This window comes from Mesocricetus auratus, unplaced genomic scaffold (genome assembly GCF_017639785.1).
Source record: "Mesocricetus auratus isolate SY011 unplaced genomic scaffold, BCM_Maur_2.0 Super-Scaffold_100004, whole genome shotgun sequence".
Lineage (NCBI taxonomy): Eukaryota > Metazoa > Chordata > Mammalia > Rodentia > Cricetidae > Mesocricetus > Mesocricetus auratus.
Genome location: NW_024429189.1, coordinates 54270182 through 54284336, shown reverse-complemented (window position 1 = coordinate 54284336; position 14155 = coordinate 54270182). Strand labels below are relative to the sequence as shown.

The 14155-nt window shown below is 37.1% G+C and overlaps 1 protein-coding gene across 1 annotated transcript; it reads right to left on the bottom strand.

Moving 5' to 3' along the window:
- Positions 1–12270: 12270 nt before the first annotated feature.
- Positions 12271–13224, bottom strand: LOC101836942 (olfactory receptor 1020). Its single transcript, XM_005065059.2, has one exon. It carries the CDS (start codon positions 13222–13224, stop codon positions 12271–12273), a length of 954 nt encoding a protein of 317 aa, XP_005065116.1.
- Between the last annotated feature and the right edge of the window lie 931 nt (positions 13225–14155).

Sequence of the window (14155 nt, the reverse complement as noted above, 5' to 3'; positions counted from 1 at the left end):
TAGTTGAGTTTTAATTATAGGGAATGAGTATAATTCCAATTGTATCACAGATCATGTCAAATTTAAGGAAATAACGTATAAAAAATTCTTTCTGTTGAAAGAATTTTCTATGATGATCTGATATTTTTTATTTCTTCTTGAAGAAAGAAATCTTGTCTAATTGTTAAAACTAGACATTAAGAGAGTTTAGAAAACTGTGAAAGATTGTCTGGATGAGATAAATGTCATCAGTCCTCCCTAAATTTATTTTCAGAGATACCATGGTAGCATTTGGATCATATAGCATAGCACTGTTGTTTTGTTTTGCTTTGCTTTGCTTTTTATTCTGTTTGTCGTTTTTTCATGATCTGAGGCAGATGATATAGTGGAAAGAAGCAAGCAAGGCACATTTCTTTGGTTTAAAATCTTTAAAATCTTCTACAAATATTAGATGTCACATTTGCTCCAAAATTGATTTTCTCCTACCCCAATGAAAAACATAATACACATGTCTAAATTAACAAGTGTTTGATAACAACTCCATGTTATTATAGAAGGAATAGAAAATAAAATATTGAAATACTTTGAATTCTGCCTTCAACATGTTTCAAATAATTCAAAAAGAACCAAATATTTTCATGTTATTGCTCCTGTTCACATTCTGTGATATCTGGTAAGACTTTTGTATTCTATATTGTATTCTTGAGAGCAATGATATTGGTAATTCATTTCTGATAAATTAGTCAAATGTGCCTATCATAGATGAATATTGATTCATCATATACCTGATGCTTTGGCAACTCTAAATGCATAGTTAATTTCCATGTATGACATTGATCATACTGAAAAAATTGTCTTGGCAAGATTTCTGATTCTACTAGACAGTGCAGACTCAATCTATGATGTGTATTTCTCAGCTGGGTCCAATAGACCTCTTTTTGACATGAGGGAAATTAAGAAGTACCTGTAATTTTAACACATTGACTTTAATATGTAGAAACAACTTAAAACTCAGATAGCAAATTTTAAAATCTATGATACACTGCATAACACAATCAAGGAAAGCATAGCTTATAACACACGTTTCTGTAAGATTTTTTTCACTGCTTCTTTCACATCTTTATTTTTTAAACAGTAGATGAGAGGGTTAAGCATGGGAATCACTACTGTATAAAACACGGAGTCAATGTTATCCTGCTCCATTGAGTAGCTAGAAGTAGGTCGTAAGTACATATGATTCATTGGTTAATTACAACATACCCTTAACAGGTGTTTATGTTTACTATTTATTATAATTAAACTAATATTTTTCTGGAGAAAAGGTCACATTTTTTAAACCACAGAATATTCCTTCACGGTGCTCAGGGAACAATTAAAAAAAAAAACAAAGTTGACAAAAAATAATCAGCAGTGAGAAAGAGAGCAACTAGTTGAATAGTTGAAGGATAGAATGGATTATGAGTTGTTATAGCCAAGGAAAGAAATTAGGGATATTATGATATAGCCATTAGGATTTTAGTGTCACCCTAGTTTTAGATAACTACAAACTATAATATACTTGTCTATTCAATATTTAGGAATTTTAGTAACTGAAGAATCAGATTGTAAAATTGTCATGAAAGCCTTGAAAATAAGACATTCCAGAAGAGTGCAAGCCACTAACTGAGAATCACAGAATCATAACTACCCTTCCATAGGTTGAGAATATATAGCTATTATGTACTGAATATCTTAATGACCTTAAATAAAGCACTCTGCATGTTTTCCAGTTAATGAATAATAAACTGTGAAAAGACAAATATGTTAACCTCATTTATATATTATATAACATGTATGTATCAAGTGCTCACTCACTAGCTCCTTAGAACATATAGTTGAACATTTTAGGTATCAGTAAAAACAAATATATAATAATAATGATGATTACGATGATGAATAAACACAAAAACACCAGAGATAGCATAAGTTTTCTAGTACCACATTGGATCAACATAACTTAATAGCTTACAATTTAAATGGCAAACCACTATACTCTTGCAAATAGCAATGGAGATGGATATAGTACCGCAAGTAAAAAGTAAAACTTAATACTGAACCACTTTCCAAGAGAAAGTGGAAGGTACCCTTGAATGAATTGGTACAGGAGACTGAAGATAACACCAGTAGCACAGACACTGAGATCGACAATTAATAAATGGGATCTCCTGAAACTGAGAAGCTTCTGTAAGGCAAAGGAAACAGTCAACAGAACAAAAGGGCAGCCCATAGAATGGGAAAAGACATTCTCCAACCCCACATCTGATACAAGGCTGATCTCTGAAATTTACAAAGAACTCAAGAAGCAAGTCTCCAAAAACACCAAACGTCCAATTAAAAATTGGGATACAGAACTAAATAGATAATCCTCAATAGAAGAGTCTAAAATGCCTCAGAGACACTTAAGAAAGTACTCAACATCCTTAGTCATTAGGAAAATGCAAATCAAAACAATCTCACTACTGTCAGAATGGTTAAAATCAAAAACACCAATGCAAGTTTATGCTGTAGAAGATATGGAGAAAAGGGAATACTCCTTGACTGTTGGTGTGACTGCCAACTTGTACAGCCACTTTGGAAATCAGTATGGAGATTCCTCAGGAAAATGGGAATCAGTCTACCACAAGATCCAGTAATTCCACTATTAGGCATAGAACCAAAAGATCCACATTCATACCACAAGGATGTCTGTTCCACTATGTTTATTGCAGCATTATTTGTAATAGCCAGAACCTGGAAGCAACCTAGATGCCCCTCAGCTGAATAATGGATAGAGAAAATTTGGTATATTTACACAATGGAGTACTACTCAGAGGAAAAAAATACTGGAATCTTGACATTTACAGGCAAAGGATGGCACTAGAATAAACCATACTGAGTGAGGTAACCCAGCCACAAAAAGACTAACATGGCATGTACTCACTCATATATGGATTTTAGACATGGATCAGGGGAATACCAACCTACAATTCCACTGCCAGGGAGTCTGGGAAACAGGTAGGACCCTAAGAGAGAGATGAATGGTACCCCAGAGAAGGTGAATGGGACAGGATCTCTTGATCAGATTAGAAGCATGGGGGAGGGGAGAGGGAGCTGAATAAGAGAGAGAGGGAGAAGAGGAGAGGACTTGAGGACATGGGGGAGCAGGAAGGTTGAGTCGCGGAAGAACAGAGGAGAACAGGATGAGAGATACCATAATAGAGGGAATCATTATAGGTTTGAGGAGAGACCTGGCACTAGGGTGATTTCCAGAGATCTACAAGGATGACATCAACTGGAAAACGAAGCAATAGTGGAGAAGGTACCTTAAAAGCCCTTCCCCAATAATGAGATTGAGGACTACCTTGTATGTCATCCTAGAGCCTTCATCCAGTAGCTGATAGAAGCAGATGCAGACACCCACAGTTAAACACTGAACTGAACTCCTGGAAACCAGTTGTAGAGAGGGAGGAGTGATAAGCAAAGGGGTCAAGACTTGGCTGGTGAAACCTAAAGAAACAGCTGACCTGAACAAGGAGAAGCTTATAGACCCCAGACTGATGGTGAGAAGCCAGAATTGAACTTATCCAGACTCCCTAAGTCTGGGTGTCAGTGAGGAGGCCTCCACAATCTCTGAGACCTTGGGTAGTAGATCACTATTTATCCCTGGCATATGAATGGACTTTGGGAGCCCATTCACATGGGGGGGGGATGCTCCCTCACCGTGGACACATGGGGGAGGGCCTAGGCCCTGCCAGGATGATATGACAGACTCTGAAGATCCCCCATGGATGGCCACCCCCTTCCTGGGAAGCAAAGTGGGGATTGGGTGGGAGTTTGGAGGGGTTGGAGTGGGGCAGGGGAGGGAGAGGGAGCTGGTATTGACATGTGAAACAAGCTTGTTTCTAATTTAAATAAAAAACAAAGCAAAAAAACCAAAGCAAAACAAAAAAAGTAAAATCTAGAATAGATTGCCAGTCTACTTATTCTTAATAAAACTTAGATAGCAATAACTATTAATAATTTTTAATTATTAACAAACATTGATATTGTTAAATAGTAAAAATAATGTACTAGAATAAATGTAAACCCATGTCTTAAAGTAGGAAACAAAGACTGAATTCTACATCACTCAAAGGAGATGAATAATTCCAATACTGTAACATGCTCTGTTCTATTCTATCTAGTTTCCATTGAATATAGGTCTTAAGAACTAATAAAACATTCTATTTTCATTGAGGCATATAACATGATGAAAGTATCATTACACCTACATGTCCAATATGAGTCTCTCCACAATTCAGTGGTGGAGAATTAGCAGATATTGTCAAAAGACTGTACTCTATATCATCTTCCTGGACTGAGGTTAAGGAAGTGTGGAGGCAATCACTAGTCAGTGTTGCATACAAAGGCATAACATAGGCTTTGTGATGCAACAAAATTTTCCCATATTCAACACCATATTGAACTATACATATGGGTCCCTGACACAAATGGATACCCTGCACCTTTTTTAATAGAAGAACAGTCACTGGTGAACTTCAATAATGACTTCAGAAGCAAGGAAAAGAATAATAGATCTTTCTGCTTTCTCATTCCCAAAATGTTCCCCTGAGAGTATATGTATAATAAAATACATGAAATAAAAAATTCCTCAGTATGGTAAACATAAAAATAATAATTAGTAGAAAAACCCACATACTTGATGCATAAAATTTTTATTATTATTATTTTAATTTTAAATAGCTTGTTTTACATGTCAATCCCAGTTCCATCTCCCTCTCCTCCCCCCGCACCCTCCCCACTATCCCTCCCAGCCTCCCACCCTATCGCCATTCCTTTCTACAGAGGGGATATCTAGAGTCTGTCATTTCACTTAGGGCAGGGTCCATGGTACCCCAGAGAAGAGGAATGAGGCAAGATATTCTGAACAGATGGGGAACATGGCAAGGGGTTGGGGGAGTGGGAGCTGGGAAGAAGAGAGGGGGAGAAGAGAGTAGGTCATGGGGGGATACAGGAAAGTTGATTGGGGGATAGAATAGGGGGAAGAGGGAATCATAGGTTAATTAATTTTAATGACATTAGGTGCCTTGAATGCTTGTTAAGTGTTCACTGTGTTCTTGCTTTGTTTTTATTTTTGTTTTTATTGTTTTAATTTTTATAATTCCATGAGGTTAAACAGTGTTACCTACTTTTGATAAAGAAGAAATGTAACTTACGAATCATCACCTTTCTGTGAATAACCAACTTAGCCTAATGGCATCTACGTAAATACTCAAAGTCTCATTCCATTAACATTCAAAACTGTAAACAACTTATGTAAACAGTTGTAGAAAGAACAGCCATAGTTAATGCTCTGTATGTCCTTAACTCCCTAGAAAATATTTAGTTACATAAAAAGTTAGCATGTTATTTGACAAGAACATATAATTGCTGAAAAATGTTTTGTTAGAATTCCCAGTAATGAATAACCTTTTATTACCCAAACACAGCACGAGTTGTGTCTCATAGAATGAACACCAAGCTTCCACCTCTAGTATTGAACTAATTAGCGTTCCATTTCCCTTCAATCGCCATCTTTGTGCTGTTTAAATTTCTAACTGGTATCTCAGGGATAATGGTTTTTAGTTTTAAATTTCCAAGAGTCTTTTAGCAGTTAGATTTCATTAGCTGTTTCTTACAATCAAAAAATGCTGCAAGTTAAGCTGGGCAACATTCCACATACCTTTAAGCCTAGAACTCTGGAGGCAGAAGCAGGAAGATCTCTGAGTTTTAGGCCAGCCTGATCTATGTTGAGAAACCCTGTCTCAAAAATGACTCCAAATCATAGCATCTATAGTATATTTCCCTCCTGATAATCTGAAATGTTTTAGTAATGAAAATGAGTGTAGCATTTATATCACCTAATGATGATGCTGGGACTCTTCAGTTAGTGGCTGAGGAAATTCATTGTTAATTTCCTTCATTTCAGGAAGTTAGAAAACTACAATTATTTACATTGTTTCATTACCTTTTTAAGTTTCCTGACTGCAATAAGATCTGTCTGCTTTCTTCTTTTTCTTGCCCAAATTCCTACAAAGCAATTTAGAAAGAAAAAACAAGACAAAACAAAAACCAAAGGTCCTTCTTTATAAGGATGGCAGGCTCTTTGATTATAAAGAATGTTAATACTTCAGAGAGACTCAAGAGACTTGTTAGTACAAGGAGAGGAAAACAGAAATACTTTTCTCTGCAATTAACAGCTGATTGATTCTGCCCTTCACTTATCAAGTTAGGATACAGTACCTTTCAAACTGCAATATCACTAATACAGCTGCTGAATGGTGGGCAATTATCACCAATTAGAGTCTTAGGACATACTGGACTACTCTCATTTATCTTAAGTAGGATATATATCATGTTCTTTCATCTCTAATGACTGTACCTCCTATTTTACCTTATTGTAATTTACCGTTTTTCCCATCTGAAATTAATAAAATCTCAATTCTCTTTTGTATTTCTTTGCTCTACTCTTGGGACACCTAAGCCCAATGGAGAATGATCTAGGATTCTGGATTCCTAACCTGTACTCACTATCTTTTTTATTTAAAGTGATAACTTGAGTTTGTGTGATTAGAAATATCAAGTCCTCATAATGTCAGGGTCCTGCCACCTTTGCTCACCTACCTGTGGTGCTGAACTTTGCTGCATAGATAATAGTTATGGAGCATCATGGAGGAGAGGACACCAGCAGTGGAGAACAAGCACTGCATAGGCTTGAGCTCTGCCTCTCTAAATCACAGGTCATATGACTGAGTCTTTAACTAAATTCCTTGCCCCTTACCATCTCCATTTCTGTTGCCTACATCATCAGTATTTCCAGAAATCAAATAATGAATAGGAGGAGCAACAATCAATATATGCAAAAGATAGATATGCTAGAGATTTCATAGGCTTAATCCTTCCTCTTTTTAGAGTAAGACACCATTATCGGCTTATATTTTCTTGATTGAGAACTTTAAATTTTGTACTGTCCAAATACTCCTATTCTACAGATGACACATATGTGAAATAAATTTATCAAAATCAGATGATGAGTTCTTTGTGAGTGTTATTTGTGAAAGTGCTATCGGTGATTTCTCTGAGTATCATTTAATTCAGGAGATGTATTATTTAATCTACAAAATATCAAACGAGGAATTGTTACATTGTTTGCCCTCCATTTTAGTAATCTACTACCTTACTGTACTGATGTTGTGCAGTAAAAAGAGATATTATGCAACTTTCAATACAAACCCTGAAATACATCTGGCAGGTGACAAAGATTTACTTACTACATAAACAAATAAACCATGTCTAAATGCAGACCATCTGATTTTTTAGGTACACTCCTTCCTAAATTACACAAAATGAGGCATGTGAAACTAAAGCATTTGTAGGAGAAAGACTTCAAAAATTTGAGTGAATCGTAAGTAATACAGGAGTGCTTTGTGAGTGTTATTGTGAAAGTGCTATCAGTCAATAATGAAGTAGTAAAAGATCAACTGGACAATAAAAGAATGTCATGAACATGAAAGATGGTGGAATGCAGTCAATTGCAGGTTATGAAAGAACATCAAAAAACAGTTTGAGTATTATTTATAAAGTACCTGGGGTTACTGTAGCTTTCTCCTGCAGTTCAAGAATCAACCCCATGAAGTGTGACACCTATGTAATTTTCTGAGAATTCACACTAGGTACAAAATAATATAAATGATTAAGGTGATATATTGTGGACATTTAAATTATAATAAACTTTATGAAGAAATATAGGGTTCTAAAATCCATAATCAATCAGCAAGCAATACTGAATAAAAAATAGGCAAAATTAAGAAATATATCTCCTACAAGTTAGAAAGTCAAATACCATTATATAAAAAAACACAAAAAATTTGAATGTAAATTTTTACATTCAAGCTTTTACTAACTTGTACACAAAAACTCCATACATGTTTAATTAACAAATGCAGACGAGAGGAAACCTGAGAGAGAGAAGAGTATTGCTTCAATTTAGGTGAATATATTGAACAGACATAATTATATATTTAAAACATAGATTCTAAAATAAGAGTGAAAATTGAGGAGGTCAATTAAAAAATTAATGCATATGATAGCATGTTAAGAATACTGTGTCTGCTCAGCCAAGCACTGGGCTGATTTCCTGGAGTTCAACTGAAGAGAGGGGAGAGGGATGATATGAACAAGGTGGTTGAGACCATGATGGGGAAAACCACAGACACAGCTAACCAGAGCTAGTAGGAGTCCGTGAACTATGAACTGACAGCCGGGTTTCCTGCATGGAACCAAAATGGATCCTCTGAATGCGGATGTTAGTTAGGAAACCAGGGCAGTCTATGGGACCTCTGGCAGTGGAACAAGTATTTCTCCCCAGTACATGGACATTGGAAACCCATTGCCTATGGAATGATATCTCTCAGCCTAGATACATGGAGGAGGACCTAGGCCCTGCCCCAAGTGATGTGATATACTTGGATGATCCCCAATGGGAGGTCTCACCCTCCCTAGTGGATGGGCAGAATGGGAGGATTGGAAAGAGCTGGAACTGGGATTGGTATATAAAATAAGATTATTTCTCATTTAAATTTTAAAAATCTCTGAAAAAAGAAAATAACTTACCTCTAAATATTGGCTAATAATATTTAATATAAAAATGTGGAAAAATTTGAAATGTCCTTATGTGATATAATTCTTTCAATATTTTCAAAATCAATTCTAAAGTGTGATTTTATAGTTACATATATTTGAATTTATTGTATATTTGTGTGTGTGTGTGTGTGTGTGTGTGTGTGTGTGTACATGCAGGCTAAGGCTTGTCACAAAAAAATTATAGGTAAGGACATTTAAGGTAGCACCAGTATTGTTTATTACTTAGAGTCCTCCCTGGCCAATATAGCTCATAAGGGCATACTCCCTTGTTTAAGAAGTCATGACTTTCTGCAGCAGCAGCATCCATTCATACAAAATCTCTCTCTTGTAATCTAAAGTTCTTAACTAGTTTAAAAAGTAGTGGGTAGTTGCATCACATTTTTTCAAGGGGGTTGATGTTGACTTTTCTTTATACTTTTATTCTTCTTTTTTATTTAAACTAGAAACAAGCTTGTTTTACATATCAATCCCAGTTCCCTCTCCCTTAATTCCTTCCATGCCCCTACCAACCCCCTATCCCATGACTTTTCTGCTCTCTGCATTAGCATGAGGCCTTTCATGGGGGATCTTCAAAGTCTGTCACATCATTTGGAGCAGGGTCTAGGCATCCCCCGTGTGTCTAAGATGGGTGAGTATGCCTCTATGTGGAGTGGGCTGTCAAAGTCCATTCCTATACTAGGGATAAATATTAATCCACTACCAGAGGCCCCACAAATTGCTCATGCCTCCTAACTGACACCCACGTTCAGAGGTTCTCTGTCAGTACTATGCTGGTTTCCCAGCTCACAGTCTGGGGCCCAGGAGCTCACACTTGTTCAGGTCAGCTGTTTCTGTAGGCTGCCCCAGAATGGTCTTAACCCCTTTGCTCATCACTCCTTCCTTTCTGCAACTGGATTTCAGGAGTTTGTATCACCGTTTAGCTGGGTGTCTGCTTCTGCTTCCATCAGCTACTGGATGAAGGCACTAGGATGGTATATAAGGTAGTCATCAATATCATTATTGGGGAAGGACATTTAAGGTAGCCTCTCCACTGATGCTTAGATTGTTAGTTAGTGTCATCCTTGTAGATCTCTGGACATTTTCCTAGTGCCAGATTTCTCTTTAAACCTATAATGTCTCCCTCTATCATGGTATCTCTTTTCCTGCTCTCCTCTATTCTTCCCCTGACTCAATCTTCCTGCTCACACATGTCCTCCTCTCCTTTCCTCTTCTCCCCTTGCATTTCTCCTAACTCTCTCTGCCCTTTCTGCCATGCTCCCAATTATTTCAGGAGACCTTGTCTGTTTCCCTTTCTCCAGGGGACTATGTATGTCTCTCCTAGGGCCCTCCTTGTTTCTTAGCTTCTCAGGAAGTATGAATTGTAGGCTGGTAATCCTTTGCTCTAGGTCTAAAATACAGAGTGAGTACATATAATGTTTGTCTTTTTGTGATTAGGTTACCTCACTCAGGATGGTTTCTTCTAGTTCCATCCATTTGCCTGTGAATTTCAAGATCCCGTTGAGTTTTTTTGTTTGTTTTTTCTGTTGAGTAGTACTCCATTGTGTAAATGTATCTCATTTTCTTTATCCATCCTTCAATTGAGGGGCATCTAGGTTGCTCCCAGATTCTAGATATTACAAATAAAGCTACTATGAACATAGATGAGCAAATATCTTTGTTGTATGAATATGAATCTTCTGGGTATATGCCTAAGAGTGGAATTGCTGAATCTTGTGATAGACTGATTCCCATTTACCCGAGGAACCACCATACTGATTTTCAAAGTGGCTGTATGAGTTTGCACTCCCACCAGCAGTGGAGGACTGTTTCTCTTTCTCCACATTCTCTAAAATATAAACTGTAGCTGGAGTTTTTTATTTTAACCATTCTGACAGAACCAAGATGACATCTCATAGTCATTTTGATTTGCTTTTCCGTGATGGTTAAGGATGTTGAGTACTTTCTTAAGTTTCTATCAGCCATTTTAGATTCCTCTATTAATAATTCTCTATTTAATTCTCTACCCCATATTTTAATTGGATTATTTGGTGTTTTGGTGCCTAAATTCTTCAGTTCTTCGCATATTTTGGAAATCAGCCCTCTGTCAGATGGCTCCCTCTACTTTGGTATCTCTTTTCTTGCTCACCTCTATTCTTCCCCTGACTCAATCTTCCTGCTCCCTCATGCCCTCACCCCTCTTTTTCTCTCTTTCTCTTTCTCCTCACTCTCTCTCAACTCAGAAAGGGAGGGGTGATGAACAAAGAGGTCAAGACCAGGCTGGAGAATACCACAGAAACAGCTGACCTGAACAAGAGGGAGCTCATGAACCCCAGAGTGATAGCTAGTAAACCAGGATAGGACCAATCCTGGGCAATCTATGGAGCCTCTGGTAGTGGATCAGTATTTACGCCTAGTATACAAATGGACCATGGGGGCCCATTCCACATAGAAGGATACTCACTCAGCCTAGACACACAGGGAAGGGCCTAGGCTCTTCTCCAAATGATATGACAGACTTTGAAGTTCCCCTATGGAAAGTCTTACCCTCCCTGGGGAACAGAAAGGGAAAGGGATAGGGGGATCAGTGGGGGGCAGGAAGAAGGGAGGGGGGAGGGAACTGGGATTGACATGTAAAACAAGCTTGTTTCTAATTTAAATTTTAAAAAGGAATAAACAAAGTTAAAAAAAAAGGATCACTCATTCTTACTCAAGCCCTTCATTAACATGATACCTGCCAAGATTCCTTGTTGTGTTGTGTAGGATATCTGACAGCAGAATGGCTACAAGGTGCAATTGACAGTCTATAGCTGTTCTCTTTGATGTTAGGATCTATGCTGTGCTGAAAGGGCTATCTTGTTTCAAATTTTGGGCCTTCCTACTGCCCAAACCATGGACAAACAGGTCATTGCAGAATTAGTTTGAGACAAGAAAGAAGTAGGAGAGTTCCAGAACAGAACTCCATGTAGGATCCACTGAGTTCTTTTTGCTCCTCACCATGTTTCAATCAAGGCCCTCATTCTGTTTTCTTCCTGATACTGCATTCCAGTCAATATACTGAGAGGAAAGTCTCTTTATTTCAGACTTAGTAAAAGACACTAAAATAAATAATTTGTAAGAAAGGAATATTTCATATACACAGAGAGAATTGTAAAGACGTATTTCCACACATGCATATCGCAACAAATTGAGTAATTGGAATTGTCTAAATATGCAAATTGGATGTTGAGCCCACGCCAAATAATTTCCAATATTTTGGTACACTCATCTCCTTCAAGTGTTGTTTTGATTCATCATAGTGATATGTGGTGACACATATAATACAATAGGAAATGAAGACAAATGTTATCTCATATCATCTATGCTGCTCCACAGAAAGTTTTAAGCAAGTATGTTATTTTAAAAAGCATTAAAAAGCCGGGCAGTGGTGGTGCACGCCTTTAATCCCAGCACTCAGGAGGCAGAGGCAGGAGGATCTCTGTGAGTTCGAGGCCAGGCTGGACCGATAGCCTCCAAAACAATACCGAGAAACCCTCTCGTAAAAAACAAACAAACAAAAAAAAGCATTAAAAAATACAATATAATCAACAAAAGGTGAAGACATGTAGACTGGCCTCAAAGCATACATTTCTGTAATATTTTCTTCACTGCCTCTTTCACATCTTTATTTTTTAAACTGTAGATGAGAGGGTTAAGCATGGGAATCACTACTGTATAAAACACAGAGACAATCTTGTCTTGCTCCATTGAGTAGCTAGAGGTGGGGCGCAAATACATGAAAAGAATTGTTCCAAAGAAGATGGTGACTGCCATGAGGTGGGAGGCACAGGTGGAGAAGGCTTTGTGCCTTCCTTCTGCAGAAGGCATCTTCAATATGGCAATGAGGATGCACAGATAAGAAATGAGAACAATCAGAACACAGCTGATGACATTGAAACTGGAGAAAGCCATGATCACAATGCCATTGATGTGAGTGTCAGAGCAAGAGAGCTTGAGCAGGGGAGGGGTGTCACAATAGAAATGGTTGATTTTATTAGAGCCACAAAAGGACAATCTGAAAGTCATCCCTGTGTGGATGGCTGCATTGCCAAAGCCTGCTAGGAATGAAGTAGTCACCAACATGAAACAAATTCTCCCAGACATGAGAACTGGGTACAGTAGGGGACTCCAAATGGCTGCATAGCGGTCATATGCCATCATGGCTAACAAGAAGCATTCAGTTCCCAAGAAGGAGCCAAAGAAGAAGAACTGGGCAGCACACCCATTGAAAGAAATACTTTTATCCTCAACCATGAGGTTCACCAGCATCTTTGGAGTGACTGAAGAAGAATAAGAAGCATCAACAAAGGAAAGGCTGCTGAGAAAGAAGTACATAGGTGTGTGTAGACAGCGGTCAATCTTAATCAGTGTTATCATGCCCAAGTTACCCACCAGGGTCATCATGTAGATCACCAGAAACAATGCAAAGAGGACACCCTGCAGGTCTGCATTGTCTGAGAGCCCCAGTAGGATAAACTCTGTCACTTCTGTGTCATTTTTTTCTTGAACTCTTTTCCCGTTTCTGACCATCTGTTCTGCAACATAGGAAGTTGGAGTATCTTGATAATTAAGATGAATGTAGAGTACAGATGATACAAGTATTAACAAAATGTAATGGTAAAAACACAAATACATATCTATTGATTTTTGATGCAAATTTTTACGGAATAATGAAATATTGATTCCATAGTCAAAAGTATCTTGTAACTGACATCATATCAAAACCCTTACATCTGAACTTTATGTACTAGGCCCTAAGGTCCTTAAACAGATTTAAAATTTATTGACTTCATTGCTGTCATTAACTATTTTTGAGATATGAGTTTTTCATTATTAATGATAAGGAAATTTATAAATACATATACTTACAACTGAAGAAACATGGCATATGTTACCTAAACCATTGATTTCTCTTTGTTGGTATTTATACATTAATTGAAAATATTAAAATTTAGCAATGTGATTCAAAAGTAGCAAGGACAATCTTTGAAACACTGTGTACTTTATGTTTTTATGGACATTGAGAGAAATTGAGGCTAACTTCATGCAGTCACAGAATTTAAGTGAACTATACATCAAGAAAGTATACTAATACACTCTGATATGTAAACACGATGAAGAACAAAAGCATTAGCAGCCAGTGTAGTTCAAATCATTACACTGAAAGTCCCAAGATCACAGGAGACTTATTATACAGCAGGTTAACTATGGATAACAATTATGTTCTAGATTGCTCAGGCTTGAAGAAAGGATTTAATATTTTCACCAAAATAAAAGACCAATGTGCAAGTATATATACATACATACATATATTTTTTAAACTAGATTTAACAGTTACATGGTTACTAAAAAAGAGCATGTTATTCCTGGTTTTGATATTTGCATTATCAGTTAAAATAAATTTAGTTAGCAGTACTAACAAATAACAGGACCATAACATCACAATGAAATGCCTAATGAC

Bases quoted from the DNA above. Each gene is read 5' to 3' on its own strand.
- LOC101836942 (XM_005065059.2), bottom strand. From the start codon at position 13,224: ATGGTCAGAAACGGGAAAAGAGTTCAAGAAAAAAATGACACAGAAGTG.